At 39.5% G+C, this 26,908-nt stretch overlaps 1 protein-coding gene across 22 annotated transcripts in view; it reads right to left on the reverse strand.

The window, feature by feature from the left end:
* Positions 1–309: 309 nt before the first annotated feature.
* Positions 310–26,908, reverse strand: part of plecb (plectin b) — a 72,309-nt gene continuing 45,710 nt past the window's right edge. For 8 of the 22 annotated variants that reach the window (XM_037273060.1, XM_037273064.1, XM_037273066.1 and 5 more), the window contains 33 exons: positions 26,261–26,275; positions 25,680–25,769; positions 24,570–24,647; positions 24,365–24,469; positions 23,512–23,678; positions 23,143–23,258; positions 22,518–22,621; positions 21,018–21,137; positions 20,806–20,901; positions 20,605–20,732; positions 19,844–19,937; positions 19,563–19,717; positions 19,174–19,486; positions 19,007–19,084; positions 18,655–18,816; positions 18,434–18,538; positions 18,251–18,346; positions 17,966–18,091; positions 17,731–17,883; positions 17,491–17,645; positions 17,249–17,375; positions 16,754–16,937; positions 16,635–16,658; positions 16,061–16,218; positions 15,283–15,461; positions 15,058–15,196; positions 14,512–14,868; positions 14,330–14,413; positions 14,056–14,160; positions 13,860–13,958; positions 8,945–12,298; positions 1,230–8,245; positions 310–1,011 (listed from right to left, as the gene is read on the reverse strand). In XM_037273060.1, coding sequence (XP_037128955.1) covers positions 2,117–8,245; positions 8,945–12,298; positions 13,860–13,958; positions 14,056–14,160; positions 14,330–14,413; positions 14,512–14,868; positions 15,058–15,196; positions 15,283–15,461; positions 16,061–16,218; positions 16,635–16,658; positions 16,754–16,937; positions 17,249–17,375; positions 17,491–17,645; positions 17,731–17,883; positions 17,966–18,091; positions 18,251–18,346; positions 18,434–18,538; positions 18,655–18,816; positions 19,007–19,084; positions 19,174–19,486; positions 19,563–19,717; positions 19,844–19,937; positions 20,605–20,732; positions 20,806–20,901; positions 21,018–21,137; positions 22,518–22,621; positions 23,143–23,258; positions 23,512–23,678; positions 24,365–24,469; positions 24,570–24,647; positions 25,680–25,769; positions 26,261–26,275 — 13,395 coding nt within the window. In that variant the 3' untranslated portion in view covers positions 310–1,011; positions 1,230–2,116. The remainder of the gene's footprint in view (positions 1,012–1,229; positions 8,246–8,944; positions 12,299–13,859; positions 13,959–14,055; positions 14,161–14,329; positions 14,414–14,511; positions 14,869–15,057; positions 15,197–15,282; positions 15,462–16,060; positions 16,219–16,634; positions 16,659–16,753; positions 16,938–17,248; positions 17,376–17,490; positions 17,646–17,730; positions 17,884–17,965; positions 18,092–18,250; positions 18,347–18,433; positions 18,539–18,654; positions 18,817–19,006; positions 19,085–19,173; positions 19,487–19,562; positions 19,718–19,843; positions 19,938–20,604; positions 20,733–20,805; positions 20,902–21,017; positions 21,138–22,517; positions 22,622–23,142; positions 23,259–23,511; positions 23,679–24,364; positions 24,470–24,569; positions 24,648–25,679; positions 25,770–26,260; positions 26,276–26,908) is intronic. The other 14 variants (XM_037273062.1, XM_037273065.1, XM_037273068.1 and 11 more) reach the window with 6 other exon arrangements.

The raw sequence follows: 26,908 nt of genomic DNA on the forward strand, positions 1-26,908 counted from the left end.
GTATCATAAAAAGAGGCTCAATTAGAAATGATAACTAAAATGTATTATATCATGAATATTTGGGGCTAGTCTGCTTTTGTCAGGGTCACCACAGATGGTTCGCTAATGAAAATACTGTCCCCTTGTGGTCAATTCACTAAACTAAGTCAGTTGACCTGTGTTTACCATAGACATAATGGTCATGCTTCGTGTTCCTTTTAAATGTTTAATTAGATTTTTTATTGATTTAAGCAGATGGATAAATGAAACAATAGTAAAAATAATGGAAATAGATGGTTTAAATCATATTAATATAAAATGACAATGGGGCATCTCAAAAGTTTTATTTACATAAGTTAGGTCAAGAACATTCATCAGTCAAAAAAAAATAGTATAAACCAAAATCTCTTTAAAAGCAAGCTCATTATTACTATTGAATATCCATATTCACCCTAATATTACTGTAGCAAATTAAAACAAAAAACTGAACATTGTTGCTACAACAAAAAGAATCGAAGATTAAACCAAAATGACAATGATTTGTATTTTAAAGTCTTGTGTAATAGAACATGCATGACTAATATGGATGTTAGGAAAAATATTAACAAAGGTTCATGTTGGTTGATTTTTTTCAAATATAAATGAATTCCTGAAATTGTGGGTGGTGATGAGTATTGTGGCAAAAAATTAAAAGTCCTTGATGAAGAAGGTTCCAGTACAAGCAACCAGAGTTGGTGTCAGGTTGAGTCTGTCTCAGCTCTCTTCAATTGCAAAATACAAACAATGACGCCAATGCTAAAAAAATAAAATAACTCAAGGTAAACAAATAATGGTGTCATGGCCAATCTTTGAATTAAATTATTCATATAAAGCTTAATGAAACTGAAATAACCCATTTCTAGACATTTAGTGTACCTGTGCTCCTATGGGATGTTCATACTGTTTGAAAAATCCATCTAGTTTGTTGGGCTCATAAACTGAGGTCATCTGGAAATCTGTGCTCAAAGGAGGGATTCTTAGAGACTGAAGGAGCTGTTGAAAAGAAGAAAAGCAATTGTAGTTAAACACCAATAAAATTGCAACGCTAAACTATTTTTAAATGTGTCAACTTGATTTTGTATTGCTGGTGACAAACTAATAAGAAATAAGTATAATGAATTTGAGGAAAAAGCAGTTCGAATGATGAATGACTTAATGAATGTAAGGGACACACACACAAAAACAAACCATGGAAAAGCAAAACAACTTACAACAAAATTAACAGATGGCAGGTCTGCATCATGTGTGGAAGGTAGGCTGACATCATCTTAGGGTTTGCAGGGAAGAATGATTATGAAGAATCCAAGACGTGTATAGAGTGCGTATAGAGTACAAAAAGCATGCAAGCAAGTCCATTTAATATAAAATACAAAGCATCACAAAGACTCATATGAAAGTACTGTATTTTTTCTTTTTTCATAACTTTCATTCAGACAGGAAATCTCACTGTTGTATTCTGGTGTTTACATTTTAGTGTGTCTTGGATACTGCAAATACACAATCCAATATTAGAATCAACAAAACACAAAATCTCTTTCGACTATACAAGCATTTGAATCTGTGTATGCATTAGATACATATTCGGATTTTGTCAAAACGTCGTAACTATGCATCTTGTTTAGTAGTGTCAAAAAAGATACAAAATAAACAATGTATTGAATTTCAAATAAAACAAGGAATACTGGACAAATATTTTAGTTTGACAAAAAAATAGCATTAGTTCAGAAAACACAAATATATGTTTCAAAAATTTTAGCCATAAAATAAGAGCTATGAAGCCCTTTTGAAAAAGCAGAAACATGCTGGATATACTGAATGTTGAGTTTTTTTATTTAGACTTTCAAAAAAATATAATTCCTATATTTGCAGAAATTCTTTGTTTTCTTTATTTTCAATTTTTTCAATAGACTTGAGACATGGTTCCTTGAAACAACATAAATAGTCAAGGTAGGGCTTGATTTGGCGGCCAAAATAAATAAATTACTCTGCTAATAATTTTTTTATTCCCCCACAGAAAGAAATGAACAATATAATCGTACTGTTGATTTATTTGTTGAGTATGTCAATTAATAAAGCTGTTGAAGGCAGATATGGCCAATCAAAACTTGCGGCTATAGCCAGTTGAGGAAGATGTGAAAGAAGAGGAAGAGTAGTTGACGGTGAAGCCTGCATCAATACTGCCTCTCCTGGATCCTGATCGGGAACCTGTCCTTGAACCCGACCGTGAACCATAAGCAGATCCAGAGCCACTGACATTGTAGGGACTATAGAGGCCTTTGCTAGACTGTGAAGAGGCCTCCAGAAGCCTCAGACTTGTTCCTTCCTCTACCATGCTTCTGTCCATAGCATCTCTGAAAGAGATTTTGAGTTTAGTTTTTGGACATGTGAGGTATCTTGAGTAGGAATTGACATCTCTAAGTTTCTGGGCTGTGCGGGCATCGATTGTACCCTTCTTGATTGATTCATCCAGTGAGACTCTTCCCTCGACATCAGGCTCAACAAGTCCACCTGTCAGATATTGTATTTCAAGGAATCGCTGCCCAGCTTCATAATACAACCAGCCCTTCTTCAGAGCTTGGGAGGCAGACATCCGCTCCTTAGTTCTGGGGTCTTCAAATCCATTGAATGCTTTTTGAGCCAGATTAAGACGATCTACCATAACTTTGTCAACAAGACCCTTTTCTGCAGCGTCTGTGACTGAAAATCTCTCTCCACTGGAAGGGTCAATTATTCCCCCGGTACAGGCTTGGGCCTCCAACAGTCTTTGGCCAGTGATATTGTCTACCAAGTTTCTGCGAATAGCCTCAGTGATGGATACCTTCTCCAACGTGTCTATGTCCAAGATTCCGGCTATAGGGCCAGTCTCCTCTGTTGGATCATTCCATATGACTGCAGGTGGTTTTATGGAAGGAATTGGGCTCATGGGAGAGGAGAAATCAGAACCAAATGTGGAACCAAATGAAGATGAGCGAGAACGGAAGCCTCCCATGTTTCCGGTAAGCATGTCAGCAAACTCTGTGATGGACAGGTTTCCAGATCGATATGTTTCAAGAGAATTTTGGTCAATGAGGCCACGTGCAAGAGCGTCATCCACATCATATTGTCTTCCTGACTTCCTGTCAATAATGACGGATTTGACTGTACCATCTGAGGATGTCATTGTGATTTCTTCCCATTCACACTCTTGTTGAGCAAGCTCCAAGTAGGTCTGGTTGTCAATGAGTCCCCTCCTGTAGGCCTCATACACTGTCATTTCTTTGCCTGTATCTGGGTCAACAATAACAACTCTTCGTTTACGAACTGAGGATTTTGAGGAAGTCTTTCTCTCTCGCTTCTTTTGTTTAAGGAGAAGGAGAACCAGGCCAGTGTCAGGATCAGTAATGCATCTCTCCATGAGTTGCAGGTATGTTAGGTTCTCTTCAGTGTTGGGATCAAAGAACCCTTTAGTGTCATCAGATGGGTCTGTCAGTATTTCATTCATTTCCTCATCAAAGAAACCACGTTCATAGGCCATCTCAACTGGCAATCTGTGACTTTCCTCTGGGTCAATTATTCCACCAGTGGCTATCTGAGCCTCTAAGAGACGGATGCCATGATCTTTTAGGATGAGTTCCTTTTTCATGGCCTGGAAGAGTGATATTGTCTTGCCTGAATAGGGATCTCTATATCCCGTCACTGCACGCTCCGCAGAAAGAAGTTTGTCTTTGAATTCAGGTCCAACAATTCCCATTTTCACTGCTTCATTAACAGTCAGCTTAAGGTTTTTGATTGGGTCAATAACATACCCTGTGGCTGCCTGGGCCTCAAGAAGTTCGAAGGCTGTGCCTGGCCTGATCATGTTTTTCTTCATGGCTTGGTAAATTGATAGACGTTCTCTTGTGTTCTCTATGAATACACCTGCAATGCAGCTTGTGCCCTCAAGGTACTTGGATAACCTATTACTGACCTCCTCCACTGAAATAAGACCTTGATTTAGTTCAGTGACCGTTTTCTGGTCAATAATTTGTGAAAGGACAAGTTCTTCCATTGTGATTTGTTTTCTAAGGCCCTTGAACGTCAGTCTCTTGTCTCCCAGAGAGAGGAGACGCAACCCGCCCTCTAGCGTGCATCTCTTAAGTAGCTGTGCATATGACAAGTTCTCATCAGTAACAGGGTCAACGAAACCTTTAACGTCATCTGTCAATTTCTCGTTGGTTTCCTTGTTGATATAACCCCTCTGCATAGCAATGTCTGTGGGTAGGTGGAACTGGAATACAGGATCAATAATTCCTCCTGTGGCAGATTGTGCTTCTAACATTTTCAGAGCATAATCCTCTTTAACGAGATCTTTTTTCATCGCCTGGAAAAGAGATATGACTTTTCCGCTGTATGGGTCCTTGTATCCCGTAACTGCTCTCTCAGCAGAAAGTAGTTTATCATGGATCTCGGGGCCTACAACACCCTTACGAACGGCTTCATCAACAGTAAGCGTCTCATTTTTTACCGGATCAACAATGAATCCTGTCGCTGCCTGTGCTTCCAGGAGGCAAAGGGCAATTTCTGGTTTAAGAAATCCCCTGTTCATTGCTTGGTATATACTGATCTTTGAGCTCGAGTCAGTCTGGACTCCGGCAACACAGCCAGTGCCATATAAATACTGTTTTACACTAGTCATCTCCATTATGTCGCGGATATTTCGTTTGCCCTGTTTAAGAAGGTTGTACGTTTCCAAGTCAATGATACGGGCATTGTGCAGCTCCTCAATGGTAACTTGTCTCCTCATTGTCTTACATAGAAGAGGACTCTCATTTCGGATGATCTCTCTCTGCTCCATGATTTCAATAATAATTATGATCATTCGCTCTTTGGTGATGTTTCCAGAACGATATTCATCGATAAGCTTTTGCCTCTGCTGTTCTGGAATCAAATTTGAGTTCATGATATCCCAGAGGTTTGTGGATTGCTCAGCAACACCCTCAATCGGAACGTCAATTTGGGTATTGGCCAGGTCACTCTGTGTTTGCTCCTCCGTGAAGAGATACGTCTTCTCCACAACTGTAGGAGACTGAGGCTTTGATAGTGGGAGGATACACATGCCTGTATCTGGATCTCTTTTGCACTTGTCTTTAAGCTGTCTATATGTTACATTTTCATCAGTTTCTGGGTCTATGAAAACCTTGTTATCATCAGATGGCTGAGAGAGTCTGTTAGCCATTTCCTGACTGAAAATGTTCTTGTCAAATGCAACATCCATTGGGACACGGAAACTGTTGACAGGGTCAATTATTCCTCCAGTGACCATTTGTGCCTCTAGGAATGGCAGTGCTTGGTCTTTCAAAATCAGATCCTTTTGCATAGCTTCAAAGAGTCCTATTTTGTTGCCTGTAAATGGATCTTTATATCCCGTGACAGCCTTTTCTGCAGAGAGCAATTTCTCATGGAGCTCAGGGCCTACAAGACCAGATTTTACGGCTTCATCTACTGTCAAAAATTGTTTTTTCACAGGATCTACAATGAACCCGGTAGCAGCCTGAGCCTCCAGAAGTGAAAGACCCGTGTTCTGTCTGATCAGGTTTTTCTTCATAGCCTGATAAATGCTTAATGTCTCTTGTTTTGGCTCTAGGAAAATGCCAGCAACACAATCTGAGCCCTGGAGATATTTCTTCACATGGGGATTCTCACTGACTTTTTTAGGTGTTGTCTTGCCATGTTGAAGAAGATTTAGTGTTGTTTTGTCAATTATTTTGGACTCATGAAGACGACCTGCTGGTATGGGTGATCTGAGACCCTTGAAGTTTAGCTGTTCCTGTTTCTTTGCCTCCTCTTCTTCTATAATCGTGATGATAATTTTAAGTATCTTTTCAATTGTTATCTTTCCAGACCTAAATTGTTTGAGCAGGTCAAGTCTTTGTGCCTCAGTCAAATAGTCAGAGTTTATAAGATCCCAAATGGTCATTTTCCTGCCCTTGAGTGGCCCGTAATCCAGTTCAATAGTTTCCTGAGTCATAGCCTCTTTTGTCTGGGCCTCACTAAGTGTTGGCTCTTCCTTTGCATTGATGGCTTCATTGGTGAGAAAGAAAAGCTGCAGACCGGTTTCTTCGTCAGTTAAACATCTCTGGAACAGCTGTGCGTATGTGGCATTTTCTTTCGTGTTGGGGTCATAGAAACATTTGACTTCATCAGTTGGTTGACTTAGAACGCGTTTCATTTCATCATCAAAATAATTTCGCTTGCAAGCGACATCATGGGGAACACGATGGCTATTGACGGGATCAATGATGCCACCCGTGGTCATTTGGGCATCTAGCAGTCTGATTCCTTGCTCTTTAGGAATCAGATCTTTTTTCATTGCTTGAAACAGAGAGACCGTCTTTCCAGTATATGGATCTTTGTAACCGGTAACAGCTCTCTCTGCACTCAAGAGTTTTTCGTGCAGTTCAGGACCAACAACCCCTGCTTTGACAGCTTCATCAACAGTGTACTTCTGATTTTCAACAGGATCAACCACATAGCCTGTTCCTGCTTGGGCTTCAAGCATATTTAAGGCAAGCCCAGGTCTCAATATGTCCTTCTTCATTGCCTTATAAAAGGACATGGGCTCCTTTGATGACTCAGTAACTATGCCTGCAATGCAATTTGTGCCTTTAAGAGCTTTGTTGACAGGGTCCATTTCAGATACCTCTTTGACAGTCTTATTACCCTTTTGCAATTTGTTGTACAGGTCTTTATCGATAATTTTGGATTCAAGGAGTTCAGAAGCAGGAACCGGTGCTCGAAGACCACTGAAGTTAATTTCATTCTTCTTTTCTTTTTCTTCTGCCACAGTGATTACAATCTTAATAATTTTCTCAATTGTGATCTTGCCTGTCTTGTACTGACGGAGAAGATCTTTCTTTTGATCTTCAGTGAAGTATTCCGAATTTATTATTTCCCAAATGGTGACAGTCTTTCCCTTGAATTTTCCAAATGGAACAGACACAGTTGTTTTACTGAACACATCCTTGGTCTCTTCCTCTGTGTATATACTTGAGCATTGTGCAGCTTTATCTGTGATTGGCAAAAGAAGCAAGCCAGTTTCAGGGTCAGGTTTACATCTCATCATTAGCTCAGAATATGTCAGTGGCTCTTGGGTGCTAGGATCAAAGTAACCTTTTGCATCATCTGCTGGTTTTTCTAAAGTCTTGTGCATTTCTGGATCATATAGTCCCTGTTTATAGGCCACTTCTTTGGGCACACGGTGACTATTGACAGGATCAATGATGCCCCCTGTTGCGATCTGAGCCTCAAGGACTCTGATAGCATGATCATGTTCTATCAGACCCTTCTTCATTGATTCAAAGACAGATATTTTGTCCCCTGTATATGGATCTTTGTATCCAATAACAGCTCTTTCGGCTAAAAGCATTTTATTATGTAGCTCTGGGCCAATCAAGCCTTCCTTGACAGCATCATTAACAGGAAGCTTTTTCTTATTAATGGGATCCAGCATGTAACCAGTTGCTGCCTGAGCTTCAAGAAGTATCATGGCTGTGCCTGGAGTAATTTTTTTCTCTTGAGATGCTTGGTAGATTGACACCTTTTTATTCGATGGTGTCAAAATACCAGCAATGCTGTTCTTTCCTTTGAGGATGGTTTTGAGGTGTTCTTTCTCACCAAGATCTTGAACTGTAGTTTTACCATTTTTGAGCTTATCAAAATCTTTCTTTGGTAAAAGACCTAACTCGAAAAGTCTGCTAGCTGGGACTTTTTCACGAATACCATCAAAAGATAATGGATCTGGTTTCTTCCCCACACTGTCTACTGCGTCACTGACATTTTGCCCATTGAAAACATTGTCAACCGTAGTAACCTTGACAGTCTGAACTGTCTCCATCTGCTGGAGTTTCTCACGCAGTTTCTGGTTCTCTTCTGCTAGGATTCTTTCCTGATCCAGTCTCTTCTTTTCAAGTTCCTGCATTTCTTTTTGCTTGTTTATCATCTCCTTTTCAGCTTCTTTCTGTTTATTAAGAGCCGCATCCATAGTAGCTTGCAATTTCTTCTTCTCTTCCTCCATCTGTAGTCTTTGGCGCTCCTGTTCATCTTTCAGAGCTTGTGCCTTTTTGACTTCCTCTTCAAATTGGCTCTCCAATCTCTTTTTCTCATCTTCAATGAGCTTCTCCTTTTTCAACAACATTTCTTTTTCTGTAAGGAATGTTTGCTGGAGCATTGTCTTCTCATGTTCAATTTGTTTCTGCTGCGCATCAGCCATCTGGCAGGGAAAAAGCAAGAAAAAAAACAAGTCAGTAAAAGTTTTTGCTGGGCTGCATATATGTTCCTCACACCAGTTTTTGTGTTTCAAACCACCACACCAAACACCATACAGTGCAATCTGCTAATGCATGATAATTTATTTTATGTGGATTGATTTCTAATTTTTTCAAACAACTTGTTTTTCAACTGGAAGAAAGTAACATCTTTATTAACCACTCTATATACCACACCACATTTAGCCTATTATGAGTAAAAAAACTGTTTCGGATGGAATAAATTGCCCAGTTTTTTTTATACACAATCCCAGAAAGTCTAGTTTTGTCCTACTGCATTATCCCAAGCATTTACTATAACCATTTGCTGATAAAATGAAAATGTTTGCTTCTGTAAAATTGATATTACTTTTCACATTGTAGGTTACACATCCTAATTAGGATTTACTGCTGTGTGATATAGATATATTTTTAAACAACAATATAATGACGTGGTCCCTAGAAATGTTTCATGGCATGACACATTCAGGGTGGGATGTGCATGAGCACAGTGCACTGCAAAAATAAAGTGAAACTAAAAATCAAAGATGCATGGTTAGTTTAATCGAACAAAAGAGATAGGAGAAATTGGAAGAAAAAACTGGGTTAGTTTTGAGAGTTAACAATGGCATAAACTGCGTTGTTATGCCATTTTGACACAATACCTCTTTAGATTTATTTTGAAGTTCTTCAGCATCTCTTTTCAGTCTAGCCTTCTCTTTCTCAAGCTCTGCGATAGCGTTGCGTAAGTCGCCGGCTTCTTTGCTGTTATTTTGTCTCTCAAATTCCAGTTTTTCAACAACAGTCATTTTTTCTTTAGTGGCAATTTCAGTTTGATGAAGACGGGACGCTATTGTATCAGCTTGTTGCTTGAATTTTTTCGCTTCTTCTTCCGCTTTAGCCTGGGCTTCACTGAGCTGAGAAACTTGGAGCCTAAGTTTTTCTGCCTCTGCTGCGATCTCCAATTGCCTTTTTCTTTCGGCTTCGAGGGATTTCTGATATTCCTCAGTTTCCTCTTCCAGCAGTTGCTGCATAAGCTGTTTGTCCTCAAGGAGCTTTTGTGCTTGTTCTTGAGCCAAGTCCTTCTGCCTCTGAAGCATCTCTGCCTCTGCTCTAAATTTCGATGCTTCCTGAATGGCCTGCATCTTCTCTTTGAGCATTTTGTCCGCAAGAGCCCGTTGCTGATTCAGGTCTTCTTCAGCAAGCTGCCTCAAGCGAGCTGCCTCTTGTGCTTCTACACTAAGTCTTGCAGCATTCTCAGCAAGATTTTTCATGTTTTCTGCTTCCTCTGCAAGGAATTTCTGAGTGTTGTCTTTGTCTTTCTTGATGAGGCGTTGATTCTCCTCCTCAATTTTCATTTTAAGCTTCAGCAGCTCTTCCATCTGAACTTTTACTTTCAACAGTTCATCTTCAACCTGGGATTTTTGTTTGACAGCATCGTCAACCTCATCCTTTAAGCGATGCAGCTCTTCATCGAGGAAAGACTTTTGATTATCGGTCTCATTAAGCTGAAGTTTAACTTTTGTGAGCTCTTGTTCTACGACGAATTTCTGCTTTAGTGTTTGCTCTGCCAGTTTTTTGTGCTTTGCCATTTCAGCATCCGCTTGTTGCTTCTGCTTCAATGCTGCAGCTTCAGCTTGGGCAAGTTTAGCAGCTTCAAATTCGGCTTCCTTCCTCAACCTCTCAGCGTCTTCCTGGGCTTTGGCTTGGTTTGTGGCTTCTAATTCAGCAGCCATTTTTTGTCGCTCTGCTTCCTCCGCTTGTTGACGGAGCAGTGCTGCTTCCTGCTCTGCCTTCTCCTTTGCAGCCTCGGCTTCTTTGGCAAGCATTCTGGCTTTCTCATATTCGTCTTTGAGCTTCTTCTGCATGATACTATCCTCTTTCTGTTGAGCGAGAACACTCTGTGCTTGCTGTTCCGCTGCACTGCATTTCAGGGCAGCTTGTTGAGCTGCTACAACTTGTTTTTCAGCTTCTTTATCAGCCAATTCTTTTTGCTTCCTGGCTTCTTCTGCCTTCTTTTTTAGTCGCTGAAGTTCATCCTGAGCTGCCTTGCACTGTCGAGCTGCCTCTTCCTCTGCGGCAGTGATCATCTTAACTTTGTCCTCTGCTTCCCTCCTCTTTCGCTCCTCCTCAAGAGCAAGCCTTCTGAGGTTTTCAGCTTCCTCCTCTGCTTGGATCCTGCTTTGTTGTGTTTCCTCTGCAATATTTTTCAGCTTATTCAGCTCGAGTTCCAGATCGAGCTTTCCCGATGATGCTTTTTCAAAGTTGAATTTGAGGATTCTGATCTCTTCTTCGACAACTCGCCTCTGTTTGAGTGTGTCGTCCACTATGGCCTTTTGTCTATCCATTTCAGCTTCAGATGACATTTTCAGTTGAATTATCTTCTCTTCAATTGCTCGCTTGTGCTGATTGGCTTGGTCTTCTAAAGCTTTCCTCTGGTAAGCTTCGTCTTCAGCTTGCCTACGCAGTCTCTCATTTTCTGCTTCTTTTTCTTTCAAAGCAATTTCTGCCTCAGTTTTCAAACGGGTGGCCTCGCTGATGGCTGCAAGCTTCTCTTTGAGAATCCTCTCAGCCTCTGCTCTCTGACGAGCTGCTTCATCCTCAGCAACTTGTCTTTGATGCTTAGCCTCTTCAGCAATGGTTCTTAGCTTGCCTGCCTCTTCAGCCAGGTCCCTCATCTTGGCGGCCTCTGCCTCAAGAAGCTGTTTGCTCTTCTCTGTGTTTGACATGGTCTCCTTTTCTGCCTTTGACTTCAGCTGTAGGAGTACATCCATTTCACTTCTAACTTTGGCTAGTTCGTCTTCAAGCTGTTTCCTCTGTTGTTGAGCTGCGATGACTTCATTCTTCAGACGGTAGAGCTCGTCTTCGAGCAAGGATCGTTGTTGTTCTGCATTGTCAAAGTCTGCCTTGAGACGAATCAGCTCCTGTTCTGCAACGAGCTTCTGCTGTGCTGTGCTCTCGGCCATCTTCCTCTGCCTTTCGAGCTCTTTCTCAGCCATGTCTCTCTGCTTAAGGGCTGATTCTTCAGCCTTTGCTCTTTTTTTAGCCTCACGCTCTGCATCATCCTTTTGTTTCTCTGCTTCTTCTTGTGCAAGATTCTTTTTGTGGGATTCTTCTTCAGCCTGGAGCCTTAGACGAAGGGCCTCATTGGCTTTTTGTCTCCATTTCTCAAGTTCCTTTTCGGCCTCTTCTCTAGCCGATTCCGCATCTTCGTGTTGTTTCGTAAGGCGTGATGCTTCTTGTTGCAGTTGAAGGACAGTACCATGCTCCTGTTTGAGTGATTCTTCCAACTTTGAGGTCTTTTCCACAAAGGACAAGTGTTTGCTCTGGAGCTCAATGGCAGCACTTTTCTGTGCCGCCTGATGAGCAACCTGGATTTGTCTTTCCTTTTCGATTTCTGCTTGCTTCACTTGCCTTTCTGCCTCCTCTGCCTGCAATTTGAGCATTTCAAGGTCATCCAGTGCTTTTTGTTTTTGCCTTGCTGCCTCCTTTTCTGCCTCAAATTTTAATTTCAGTTCCTCCTCTGCCATACGCTTTTTCTGGGTCTCTTCATTAACCTGTTTGCGTAGCTTTTCTGCTTCTTCTTGGGCAGCCTTCCTCAGTTTTTCAGCATCAGCTGCTCTGTCACGAAGTTGCTGGAGCTCAGATTCAGCTGTCGATTTTTGTTTTACTGTTGTCTCAAGTTGGATTCTTATAAGACGGATTTCCTCTTCAATCTTTGTTCTGCTCTGAAGTGCATCATCCACTTGCTGAGTTTTGTCTTTAATTTGTTGCTCTGAAAGGTTTTTGAGCTCATGAAGTTCGATTTGGACGTTGTGCTTTTGCTTTTCTGCATCTACAGCAGCGATTTCTCTCTTATTAACTTCTTCCTGCATTTTGAGTTTCAACTCTTGCGCCTCTTTTTCAGCCTTTTCAATGGCCTTTGCATGTGCTTCTGCTAATTGCTTTTGTTTGTCTAACTCAGCCTGCATCTCTGCCATTTTTTTCTGTTCTTCTGCTTTGAGTTTCTTTGCAGCTTTCTGCATTAGTGGAAGCAAATGGTAAAGAAATGATTATAATAGAGCATGACACGTGGAAGGTAACAGTTTACATTTACCAGCTCTAAACAGTGCGGGTTTAACATTGTAATTACAATGGTAATCACAACATAATCACACTGGAATAAGAGCAATGCAATGTAATGTATTACCAGTGCAATGTTAATGTTAAAAGTCAGCTAACAGAACAAGTCAAAGATCAACGTCAGATGCAAAGTACATTAAACTGAGGTTAAATTCACGGTGCAATGAAATTAATTCATGACAAGGCAATTCAGTGAAAATGGATGAAGTTTTTTGTTAATGGATGGAATGGACATTATTTCACGAAAGGAAAAATCACATTGCATGCAAGAATATTGGTCTTCCACTTGCTGTCTATGATTACTTAATATCACAATCCTACAATAGTAGTGAGGCTGTACAAAGGTAATTTGATGTACAGTCGTTTAAATTATTTATGTACCATACCAAATCATATATATTCAGTTTTTAGTATATATTTATCTGATGGTACTTTTTTAAAAAAAAAATAGGGTTCTTTAAATCACTACATATAAACCACACAACAAAATGAAAAAGAAGCAAAGGAAAAGTCAAAGTGAAAAGGCTTCAGAAAATTCCACTGTTAGTCAGGACACCAATTATAAGAATAAAATCCCCTCCACTCGAATATACTAGTAAGGTTGACTTAGAGAAGTTCCTTGAGTAAGTAAGGCTCCCATGCTCCCATGTTAAGTAACTAAATGTTCACTCTTGTAAGTTTCTTGCATTTGTCTAATGACTTAGCTTTGTTACGTCTCTTTAATACTAGGGTATTAATATAACCGGAAAAATGTACTGTATTTTATCACACCAGTCACCAAAGATGTCGAAATGATGCCATGTGGTACAGTGAAAAATGCAAGAAAATAAAAAACAATCCATGTGAAAAAACCATCACCACTAAACATTTACCTCTTTACTGCTCAAACAAGTTCAAGCATTCATCAGGGCAAACCACTGGCAAGCAGTTAAGAGAAGCAAACAAACACACCATTAGGGTAAGAAAAGAATTCAAAAACCCAAACGTGTGAATTTGACAAGGAAAACCCAAGATAGTGGGAAATAGAATGTAACTGTCTATAAGCGACCAGAGTTATAAATAAATAAATAAATAAATAAATAAATAAATAAAAAGAAAGAAAGAAAGAACCTCCAACTAATGGGACAAATCATCCAATTTAGAGACTGTAAATTTAACCAAAAAAGAAAAACATACCTACTTCCATACTTCACCCATTTCAGTTTGAAGCACCAAGTAATTTCACCGTAATCTCTCAAATAGCAGTGCTATATCGATCAAATACTGTTTATCCATGTGTGTGTGTGCGTGCTTGTGAATGTGTGCTTGTAGCATGAGCGTCAGTATGAAACACTCAGACATTACATGATTGCGTGGTGATGGGAGAATACAAATGCTGCTAGTTTGGTTGATTAGCTTGTTGGTTAAGGTCATGTTAAATTTTAGTTTGTTTGGGATTCTCAGCAAGGAGTGACGCACCTCCTCATTCTCCAGGCGTTGCTGTGCATCAGTGATGAACTTGATGTACTGACTGGTCAGAGTCATCAGTTCACTGTATCGGGTCCTCAGTGTTACATACTGGTATGGAAGAAGAGTCACATGAATAAGGATGAAACACTGATTAATATGTGGTCTTGTAGTAACATGTTCATTACATGGATTTGAAGAAACATACCTCCTGAATGATGTTATCAGATGTAGAATCCAGTTTTGTTTTCTTTAAAGGAGAAGTATGAGGCTCCACTTGAGCTTTATAGGCAACCAACTGGAGTTCATAGTCCTTTTGGGGGAAAAAAAACATACACTGGAGTTAAATTTAAATCTGTAAATTTGGTAATGCCCTTCTTTATTGGCCTTTTTTTTATTCAGTGGCATTTCAGCTTAGCGACCACATGTCAAAAAGAGGGAGCTACAGTTTTAATTTTATAATACAAGCGTCTCATTCTCACCTTGATTGTGTCAATGTATCCTTTAGCATATTTCTGACACTCATCAACTTTGCCTTTGTTCTTCTCAATCTCCTCCAGTAATTTCTGTTTTGAAAAGCAGGATAAAAATGAAATTGAACTCCAGTGTTTTATGCGATGACAATGCATTTGGCTGGTGGTAAAAATCAGCGTCAATAACTGACCTTTTCCAGGGCCAGTTGCTCTTTCAGTGTTTTGCTGTCAGTGATAGGCACAGTCTGGATCCTTTCTTGCCTTTGCTTGGCCTCTGCTATCCAAGTGATAAGCCAATCATAACTGTCACGGTAATAGCCAAGCTGCCGGCCGAGCTGCTCAAGCTCTCTCTGACGAAGGTCAATCTGCGTGAACACGGCCTTCCACCGGTCCTGAACGCTAGACTGAAGCTGCTTGTAGTGGTCCAACTCAGCATCGCGCTCACTGTGCACACGACTCATCTTGTCACTCACAGTAGAGGCTTTCTTTAGTTCTTCTTCAAGAGAATCAAAAACTGGCTGTTCAGCCTCCGCCTCATTTCGGATTTTCTGCATTTTTGAGACAAAAACAGAAGTTGCAGGGTTATGAATAGTGACCACAAATTAAATCTTGACAAAGATTAGGTTAAATTATCAGTGTGGTGGGAAATGAGAAATGAGATACACAGACATATTTGTTATATATCTAAAATTCACATGTGATCTATGATGAGGTATTCTTTTGTATTTTCTGATTACCTTAAGCTTTGTACGGTACGTCTCAACGGCCTGGATGTCATTGGGCACAGTGTGAGCTTCACGCAGGTAGTCCTCATACTGCTTGAGTACACCCTCAGCACCCTGACTGTTACGAATGACCATTTCCACATTCTTGAGCCTGGTGCGAGATACAGTGAATCAGTTGAAAGCACACCAACATGGAAGCAATAAGAGCTACTGTGTAGAATTGTTTGAGAGTCTCACTTCTCAAGATAAATGGAGGAGAGCATGTTGGAGTGATCCATCTTCTGAACGGTGAGGTCTAGCTCAGAACGCAGCACAGGAGTAGAAGTAGATTCCTGTGGGGACTTCAAGATTTCTTGTGCCCTCACTGTCAGCTTATCAAGGTCCTTTTTGAGACCCTCAAGCTCTGTCTGCACTTTCTGTAAAACAAAGAGTCAAATATATTAGTTAAGAAAGAAAATAAATTCAACTGGGTAGATATGGGAAATGAAAGAGGTGGATGTAAATTGGAAATCTGCTACAACAGCTCTCCTATTTTTCTCTTTAATTTGTACTTTGCCACCCATTCTTGTCATTTAATGGTTATTGTGCCTCATGCTAAACCATTGTGGATTAATTTCTGAGTTTTTGGTCATGACATTCTTTGGCATTTCGTATGGTTGTTTGTTGTTTACAACAGCTCAGTTTTCACTGAGTGAAGAATATGGGCTTGACTGAAATATTGCTGCTCGTATATGACACTACAAATGAGAAGCTATAAGGACACCCCTATAAACGTGGCGCCAAAAATTCTATCCCTTAAAGGCTAGGAGGAAGGATAAAGGTGTTGCGCTACGCAGAACCAGACTCACTTCTTGGTATTTCGGTGTGTCTACGTATGTAGTGTCAATTAATATTCTACTTTAAGGGGTTCTGTATAAAAAGCAAAGGCATATAAATGCTGCATCTATTGTTTAAACTCTGATGCACACATTCTACTGTAACTTTGTGTTAAAATAGCAAAAAGAGTGCAGCATACCTGCTGGTTTACTGTCTTTTGAACGCATTCTTTCAGAGGGTCTTTTTCCATTGGTTTGCGTATGCGAGCGACAGTCTGGGCTTCACAGCCCTCGATTTGCAGTCGCATGTCCTTGAGCTCTGTGATGTAGTTCTTACACAGAGACTCATTTTGTTGACCTATGAATAGGAGTTTCGATTTCATTATGTGTGAATAGAAAACAATGTATTCAGACAAAATAGCTCGCAAACTCACAATGAGAGCACATGCAATTCATGTTCACACCATATGCACTCACCTGTAATGAGGACTAATACTTATATAAAAATGGTAAAAAAATATACCTTTACAATGTTATACAACTCTTGGATCTCTTTCGATTTTTTAAGGGTATGAGCATACTGCCTATTTCATTTCCATACGTGACCAATGAAACGATTTCATTCAATTAACCCAGAATTGCAGGCAGTGATTGTAATGTGCAGACTTTTCAGTGGAAAACACCATGCAGTCAATCATCTACAGCTACTGTACTCTCACAAAACCATATCCATGTCTAATCTAAAGCTTGGAAGCATAACTTTACATCACTCACCTCCGAGCCTAACAACCATTCGCCCTGGAACATGAATTGAGAACATAACATGTCTGCTCTATAGACTACAGTAGATATAATTTATCCCTTCCGTCAGACAGACATTTCAAGATGTGTACCTTTCTCCATAGAGCGAAGCAAGCTGTCAAAGTGTTGGGTGGACTTGGTGTAGTCTCCCTCTACGTGTAGGTGGTCATCAGGTCCAAAAAGCTGAGAGTCCTGGCTGTCACGCATGAAATCCTGGTAGTGGATCTCCAGGTTCCTCATCATCTGTCTATATTCGTCTGGTTTCATTGACTTTAACTGGAAATGATAGAGGAAAATAGAGATAAGTAGGTGGAATTAAAATCTAAAATATTGTTTGTCAATGTGAAACAGCAGTGATTGTAACACTGTGGAAATAATGCCTTTCAAATGAATTTGGGGTCACAATTCTTTTTTGTTTTTACGCAAACTGCAAATTTAATCCTCATACAAATACTATTTTTTATTTTTTTAAGATGCTAGCAGAACTGTGTTGTTCCCATATATCATTTCATTTGATTTAAATGTAATCCTAAAACACAAAAATTAAACAATAAAATAAAGGTTTATCCAGCAGCCGAGATACATACCATGGTGATGTTCCACGAGCGAATCTGTGTAAAGTCCCTCATCAGGTACTGCCAGGATAGCAAGCTCTTCATGTTGATATAAAATGTCTGCCACATGGACATCATCTGCTGATGCCCTGTTTCCAGACTGTGAGGAAGAGGAAGGTACATTTACTTTCACATTACTGCACTGCAGCCTCTATTAGGTTTAACAATCAACGGAATCTTTAAATCTATAAACTCCGCTTTTTTGGGTCTCTCACCTGGACACACTGTCCATGGCATCCTTGTTTACTGGAGGAACCAGGAAGCAAACAGATGGCACAGTTGCCTCATGTCCAGAGCGACTCAGAACCTTCCATTGGAAAGGCTGGGAGTTGTTGAGGAGTGCACACTCATCCCCTTTATGAACCGTAATCTGTGAAAGAATGGAGAATGTAAGACTAAAGTGGCTCTTTGGTTGATCCATGTAATGTTTTTGCATACTTGCAACCAATCCTCACCTCTTGTTGTTTGAAGTCACAGACAGCCTGAATGGGCTGTTTGCCTTTGATGGACACGGTGGGGTTACGTGGTTTCAGCTGGATGATGGAACGAGCCCTTTTGTTCAGGCCATTCACATGTGTCTTGAATTCATTCAACTGTTCTCGCTCTTCCTGTTGACATTGAAGCAAACTAAATTAAAACCAGGTGACAACCTGATTGTACAATAAGGTATATTCAAGCAATCATCCCTACCGCAGTATCCTGCAGCAGATCCTCCAGGCGTGTGGCTGTGGTAGAACGATCACAACTGTATTTCTTATTCATGGTCTCCTGCATCTTTTTCATCTTGTTCTGAGCCTCTTTTACATCAGCAAAGAACTGCAATGGGAAGACAAAAATATTCATTAATCCATTATCCAGTCACATCTTTATACGTTTGTTTTCTTCACAGTCACGTGAAAATATTTTATGAATATATTTAAACATGAAAATCTTTACGGCAATATCCATTTTAAGTCATAATAAAATCATAAATACCTGGTAGTGAGCCGTGTTTTCTTTAAGATGAGCCTCAATGCAGCAACACAGTTGCAGTATCCAGCTCCACTGAGTCTGCAGGGCACCTGTGAAGGCCTGGGAGAGAGCAAGCAGTTATGATGATTGCAAGTCAAAAGCACATTTTTGCAAATGTCGCTGTCTAAAAGTTCTTGATGTAATCACCTCCACTGTCTTCTTGCCAGGATGGCCATCTTTGATAAACTTATCTCCTGTGGTCTGGATATCATTGACTTTTTTCTCCCTGTGCTCCAACTCTCGCATAAGAGCCTGAAGGGTAAGAAGAAGAAAAAAAAAAAGCCCATTAAAATCACATTAATTTGTATAAACAGATTCTCAAATGCTGAATGAAAGACCATAAGAGGAGGTCTACTTCAGAAACACACCGAGTAGTTGTCTTTCTTTGCTGCCATGTTGGTGTTTTGGTCACTCCAATCAAAGTGAACCTCCTCCTCCTCTTTGTCATTTAGCCACATAAGCTCCTTGGTCGCTGCACTGACAAATGCATGCAGTGAATCCAAGTTCCTCAAGCGGGACTTTGAGGAGTTCTGAGAGGAATAGAATAGAATAGATAGAATAGATCTTTATTGTCATTGTCACACATGTACAACGACACACATGTACAGTGATTGAAAAAAAATGCATCAGGTTATATTCAGATCATTGAAAAATGTTAACGGCATGTACCAATTGGTGAACATGCAATTCAGGAACATGCATATCTATTTGCCTATTTACCAGGAGTTTGCCATAATGAAGATCCAGTTTACCCAGGTACTCTCTGTATGTGCCTTTGCTGGCAGGGGATAGCTGGTTCTGAAAACCAAGTCGGATAAAAAAAACACTCAACAGAAGCTCATCTGAATGAAAATAAATGGGAAATGAAAAAAAAAAAATAAGAGTACCTCATCAGCCTTTGCACGTTCGATCTTTGATCTGAAGTCTTCCACTGTCTGGTGCAGGCCTCTGTGGCTGCCAAGCTGTGACTCTACAGAAGGCAGATCTGAACCCCACTCAGCTCCGTCGATGCGCCGTTGATTCTCCTCCACCCAGGCAAGAAGATCTTGGACATAGCGCAATGTCACGTCATCCAATTCTGGCCGTACTTTCGACATGGTAGTCTTCTGGGATGCTTGCGTCATGGTAATCTGGGAAGTCTTCAGGCGAAGGTTGTAATCGCTGCGCAAGTTGACTAGGCGCTCGTGAAGGCTGTAGACTCTGTGCAGAAAGAGGATCATGTATGGCTATTTAGTGACCAATACTTTCTGGTAAATGCAGTTTATGTGGCACCCACCTGCGGTACATCTGTTCAGACTGAGGGTGGCGCCCATCCTTGAGTGTCTGGACATCATTGAAGAGCAGACGAACAACGTTGTCGGCCCTGTCTAGTTCACGCTCAACTTCTGCTGTGTGCTGAGCTGGTTTCCCCGCATTAAGGAGGCGGATATCCTAACAGTACAAGATAATTATAATGTCAATGTTAATTACTGTGGTACGTCGCATTCGGAAATGTTATCTCAATGAGACTGACAGTTTGACATTTACAGCATAATTCTGTGTAGGCTTGGGACTCACCGTCTGGAGCAAGGTCTCAAGGTGGATTAGGTGCTCATCATATCTTCCAGTCTCCATCTGGATTTTGCTTATAATCCTCTGAAGCCTCTCAAGTCTGAAAGAAAAAAGAGATAAAAAGATATGTAAAGGATTCTCTATTATGTATTGCAATTTGTAGAGTAAAATATCGCATCAATTATCTCAATAAAACCTAACAAAATTCTCAGCAGTGTAGCAGAAGTGACTGTGACTGACAACAATGTCTACGTTTCCACTTCTCGGCTTCATAATACTATGAGACTGACAAGATGGTATTGTCTAGTCCTCTCGGCTGCCAAGCCATAGAAATAGAGTATACATATGTTGTTTTACAACAATACTTAATATGTTCATAATTTCATATGTATCAGTGGATAAAATAGTGAAGCTTATGGCAAAAATGACGCGAGCAACTTGCCGGTCCATTTGTAAGCAAAGCAGAGTAGCACTACAATGTTAATTGAGTTCTTTTTTTTTTATTCATACCTGACTTTGTGAATTTTGATGACTGTAGAATCTAATTAAAAACAGCATGTGCTACAATGTTTTGGGTTGATACTTTGCTCTTTATAAATAAAAAAAGAAGCTGATATGTGATTGAACCTGGAGTCATATTGTTGGCCATATCTGGCATGGAAATAGAGATAAGAAATTTTGTCCGTACTTTTAAGCCCTATTGAGAAATATTATATATTTATTTAAAGCAAAATAAGGTTTATGTTATCAAATATCTGTCAGCTGACCTCTCAAACTCAGTCCTCAGCAGTCGTTCTCTCTCCAAAATGGAAACGTGAAGTCGACCCCATTCTTTCTCCACATCAATAGGATGGTAGCCAGGGGGGACCTTCACTTGTCCAGCATGGACTGCACTCTGTGATTAATCAAAGACTATTAATTCTTGTTCGTTACAACAGGATACAAGCAAATAGAATGAATTAGCTTGCCTCAAAAGTTTGGTAGATGTGCTTGGAGCGGCTCTTATCAGATTCTTTTGGTGGCAGTTCTGACTCCTTGAACTTAATAAACTGGCGCCAAAGGAGCTAATGAAAAACAACAGTAAGGAAACGGACAATTTGTATTTAAAAAAAAGTACACAAATCAACAATTAAGACAAATCTACAGAATGCATAACAGCATCATTTGCATATAGTCTCACCTCTATCTCCTCATAATTGGCTGGGAACCTCCTCTCCTCAAAGACCATGACATGGTGGCGGATCCACTGGAGCAGAAGAGTTACGAGCTCATAGTACTCCCGCCAGCGAACCTCCAACTCCTGAAGCCAAGACAGCAAAACGGATAGCAACAACAGTTCAGTTTAACAGCAGGGGGAAACAACAGGGGACCTTTTCTTCTTCGGATTCACCATTTTCCATCACTCGCACGTCACAGTAAACTTAATTAGGCACCGCCAAACAAAACAGGTATTGTGAAAAGGAACAGATTGGAAAATGAGGTAGACGATGGGAACAGTGCTGGTGTAAAGTAGGATATGGCGAGAGAGGGAAAATAATGACAGACGTGGGTATGTTATATTTCTTTGCCATAATACGTATACTGTATGAATCATCCCGTGCCTTCAAATAGATGAATAATTAACTGTCATTAAAACTTCTGTCCTGAGTGGTTACGATCAGGGGATGTCTTTAATATTTGTCAACTGTGGGGATGTGAAGCCCTTTGAGTGTTTGTGATTAAGGGCTATACTAATGCATTTGACTTTTTTGACTTCATAAGAATTAATAGATATTAAATTACTAAATGACACATTTATATTCTTGTTTCTTATGGCTTTCAATTCTGGTTGTCACAAGAAATGCATTTACTTGTCACAAGCCTACTCAGTGCTAATTTGATCTGCTTAAAATAGTACCATGGAATGACACAGAAATGCAGTTAAAAGTTGTTTAGTCATAGGGGATTTGGCACGATTGCTGACTGCGACTTAAGTCAACCCCTGGATTGCTCAAAAACTCATAAATTACATTGTTGAATAGACAATATGTCTTACTAATTTTTGTTGGCATTTCAAAAATGTTTACGTGAGCAGAGAACTTCTCGCCTGCGCTACGCCGGCAATGCTTTACAGCAGGTCTGTTCCTGCCTTTCAGATGTTCTTAAAAATGCAAACTTGCACTGGCAATTCATCTAAGGTATGAAGTATGATAAATGTCCTGTCATATACTCCTATCACAACTTGCATCACGAGCCGTGCAGCAATTCATCGCATTTGGCAGATGCAATTCTGGTCACACCCGTTCACATCTGCTCACATCTGGCAGGGCAATCATGAATACGCCTGTTTTTGTACATGCAAACCTGTCAAGGCCCAAAGTATCACATTTTGCTCTAACGCAGTATTGTAGAGCATTATTAGTGTTAACATTTTGGAAATACTTTACCGCTAATATGACATTGTCTTTTCTCAGTACGTCTCAATTTTGGGAAATACAAAAAATGCTCTGCTGGCATTCTTCTGTTACATGATTAGTGGAACACAAGTAGATTAAGAGTGTGCAGAGCACTGCTTTCTTTCAAATGAGAGTTATCTTGTACCATTACAACATATGACATTGTGTAACTAACTTACACAGACAGTACTATATGGCCAGATTTGCGCCATCCTAGACAGATTAAGTTTTTACATTTCACTCACATTAGCTCTCATCGTGTCCTGTACAGCGGCCCGAGGCATGACATCATACAAGGAAGACACATAAGTGATGATGGATTTCTCATCAGGGTGGGCAACATCCACATCTGAAATAAAAAGGCAAAATTGCATTATGAGACTCTGTACCATGCAAGTGGTGCAATAACACAAATTACCAGGAAAGGAAAGGCAGGTTTATTTAATGTACAAGACAACTCAAAGTGCTTTACATAAAACATTGAAAGTAATATGGAAAGAAAAAAAATATTAAGACACTGTAATCATAATAAAATCATCTTAAATCATTAGATTTAAGTGGAAATAAACCAAGCATCAGCCAAGATAAAGTCAAAGAGAAAATGCTCCAAATGTTTGCTATGTTTAATCTGTAGAATCTATATAGGACTATAAAATAAATTTTTGTAATTACTCCCTCTTTGTAGTTGACTGTGGAAAAAGTGTGGTGTGTGAACCTTTTTTTTCTTTTCCATTGAATACAATTTAGTGTTTAACATTGTTTTTTTCAATCACACTAACAACTCCAAAATGTTCTTGTCTTACAAAAGAAAAAATAATCATAACTTTGTATAATTTTAGAAATCTTTTAAAAAATTTAAATCATCCGTACCTTCAGGATCCAGAAGACGTGTCACACCCAGGTCTTTCTCAGCAACGTGGAAGGCCTGTTCTAGGTTCTGCAGGTTGGTCTGGTGATATACTTTGCCCATGTCAATAAGCCTGGGACTAGGAGAACACAGGGGAATTAATAGGAATAAGCCAGAAATGAAAAATTCCAAATGAACTACTTCCACATGCATTTTATAATAAATCATTTTTAATATATATTTTTTGTTTGGCTAAAATATTAACATTAAGAGGTAAAACGGTAAATTGAACTTGTCTTGGACCTGTGTCATTATCAAAATAATGGATGATGAGGTGTCATGACAAGCTGTAACCTTAACCGTATTGACAGCAAAAAAGGGAGTAGACTTACTAGTGTTTATGTATGACAGCGTTGAAAAGTTTCCCATCCCTCCAGCTGGTGCTGAAGTTGTCACATCGGAGGCCTTGGTAGCCATCCGTCATTCTCTGAGACCAGAGAAGGAGCTTTTCCTTGGCCGTCATATCTTCAGACTGGCCGTTGACCTGAATATCCGAGATCTAAAATAGTACAAAGAAATTATGTAGTTAAACACTGAATGATGGAAAAAATTGGAAATGCGGAAAATAAAATAAGAATTAGTTGATGCCCAAAGTTTGATCAGAATCAATATAGGAAACCAGGGGTAAAAATTATTTACTCCCAATTATAATAAGGAGCAGAATACAGTATGATTTATTATTAAGTGGGTTGATTTTTTTTTTTTGTGTGAAATAAGTAATAGATTTGGCTGCCTAAAAATTCTCATCAATTTATTAGACCCCTATTTAATATAACATTTATGAATTAATCCAATGGTAATAACAAATCATACTTTTCTGCGACAGTTAACACAGCATTACTCCATAGCTGCTGGAGATTTTATTTTGGAAGCTTTGGGGATATTTGCTTTTGAAATACAAAGCAGGGAGAGGCCTGTATATCTGGGATGTGGGCTCGGCACACCCTACCCTTGAGAGTCAGGCACGATGACTCATACTCACACACCCTCTTACACCGTAAACTATGGTGACTTCTCTGATTGTTGTATGAATTGAATAAGGAGATACGGTTTAATCTCTGAGAGCAGTGTGGAAGGGTGCAGTCCATTCTGATTGGTTCCAGACAGTTGGGAAGGCCCAGATGATAGGTGCAGATCCCAGAGATGGCGGGATGGAGCGATAAAATTATAAAACACAACACTGACAGCGGAGGAGACCTGGAAGTGTAAGATGATGGTCCATATTAACCCAAGCGTCAACTTGGGGTTCCCGTCAGCAATGTCATCGTTTCTGATGTTAACAAGCTTGACCTGGTGACCAAAATAAACAAGAAGCAATCATTTTATCAGAAAATTGAATCATAGGGCAAACAATTTACATTTTTAATTGATTAAATTTGATATATTTTACCTGACGGTGTTTGAGGAAGTCCAGTGCTATTTGTACATTCTGCAGTTTGTGGAATCTCATGCGGCCTTTCTCTCTGGGCTGAAGTGAACAGAGAACGCAGTTTAAGCATAGAGTGATAAAACAATGCTAAACCAAAATTTTCATGCTTGCATTAAAAAAATTGTGCAGTTGTTTGGTTCTTTTACTAACTTTTTCACAGCAGTCATTATTAAAACACTAACGTATTGAAACATTACGAGATATAATAAATTCAGCTGATCAGTATAAGAAGGTTGTATGTTCCAGCAATTGCTTATAGATGAGGGGAGGTCATGCTATAGACTTGGCACTTTATTTTGAGTTTTCATGTTTTTTCTGTTGTCTTCTAATGTCGAGGTATTGTAAAACAAACTAAAGACAAACAAAGACAAGACAAAAGACAAACAACAAATAATGAAAAATCTCTAGGAAGGCATAAGGAAATGATGGGGGGAATGTGGGATATGACTAACCAGTTTATAAACCCACTCACCAACTGAACTCTCCTGAGAATGTTTTTCTCCCTCAGCTAGCTCCAAGAGGAGCAATGCAAAAAGAGCCAGATGGCAATGATCAGTTCACACAGAGAAAGGTTAAAGGGAGGCAAACAGGAGGTGAAGGAGAACAGGGAGAACAGGAGCTGAGCTCTGGATGCAACAGGCGATCAAAAACAAAGGCCAAAGTTCACTATCATATTCACTTCTGACCACTGACCAAAAAACAGTCTAATATTAGCAAGGATAAGCATTTGACCACATTTGCTTGCATTGAAGAAAATGTTTTAACTCTCACATTAATCATATGTTTTAAAACACAATTTTAGATTCATGTTTTTAATTCATGTATTTAATTTCAATACATTGAGCATAATAATTTTGCATTGTTGTTTCGGAGCAGAGGTCATTCCTTTTTAAGGCCGCTAACGAGTTGACACTTAATCCACGCTGACTTACTAATTATAGTTGCAGCCAAGTAGTGCACTACGTAGATGACTAAATATATCATCAGTATGATAAAACTAACAAACTATGCTAACAGAATGGAGCATTTATTGCTTCAGATCAGATTTTAGAGAGATACAGCAATACTGACCAGTTTTTCTCCAGAGAGGACCTCAAGCAATGAGATCAGGTTATGTCCATCTCGAAGGTCCTCGTACAGATCTGACACATGACGCTGGGCCTACCAAAAGAAACACAACAAAATATGAGCAACAGTGTGACAACAGTTATACTAGTATATCTTGAGGAGGACTGTACAGCAGTTGTATTAGTTAATTTAAACTAATTGGAAATAGCTTATTTGGATAAGAATTCCCCTAGAGATTTTTGTGCCAGTTCAAGTCTGAGCCCTCTTAAAATTGCAGAAAAAAAAAGTGAGCAATCTGTTAAATCAGATTGGCCAAAACCAAAATCAACCCAACTACATAAATGAAGATTTAAAGATGGCAATGAACTGAAAAACTGTGGTTACTGAATAATTAATGAAAGTGCTATTGTAATTCACTTTTCAAAAGTGTACAGACAAGTTGGAAGGTGAGCAATGTGAAGACGTGATTTGAAAACTGAGCACACACGGTGAATGTGGGGGCTGTCACAATGCAAGTACTGTATTAGCCATTTTCTAGTCCACACATGTTTAGAAGAGCTAAACTAAAACATGCCGGTACCTACCTCTGCTCTCCAGGGCTAAATAGAGAGATTAAAACAGATGAGTAATGTACAAAAGGAATGAAAACAGGTTAGTGCTAGAAAAATCTAAATTGAAAGTGCCAAATGCAGTATGATGTATAGAATGTCGGTTTAGAACTGATTATTTGGTTGTATGCAAGATAACAGAAGGTAAGAGAGAGACATTTTGATTAGCCTTGTCAAAGACTAAATATTACTAAAGGATAGGATTGTTTGGTCTTGTAGTAACCTCAGCCCCTAAATGGAATGAAACAAATTTGCCCTTACAAGTTAGAACAGCAAACATTTAGGCAAGAATTTAAACTACGCTGGGCATAGTGGCCACCAGGATTTACTGTTCTCACAATCCAATTGTTTCTTAAGACATAAACAACACGGTATTCGTTATAATATGCAACAACATTTTAGTCCTAGGAATCTTTTTCATTTGTATTGACTTGCAAGTAATCTAGTAAACAGTTGCATTTCCATTATGCTCATGATATGATATAGAGAGTTGTTGCCCTGTCCTGTTTAAAGTTGTTATGCTTTTCTTGACTTGAATACCAGCACCTTTCATAATGTGTGTGGATTCAACATGATCTCAGGCCTCAAAGCCAAATGTTTTGCTCTCGGGGTGAAAATCATTCA

Source organism: Syngnathus acus, chromosome 16, assembly GCF_901709675.1.
Source record: "Syngnathus acus chromosome 16, fSynAcu1.2, whole genome shotgun sequence".
Taxonomy (NCBI): Eukaryota; Metazoa; Chordata; class Actinopteri; order Syngnathiformes; family Syngnathidae; genus Syngnathus; species Syngnathus acus.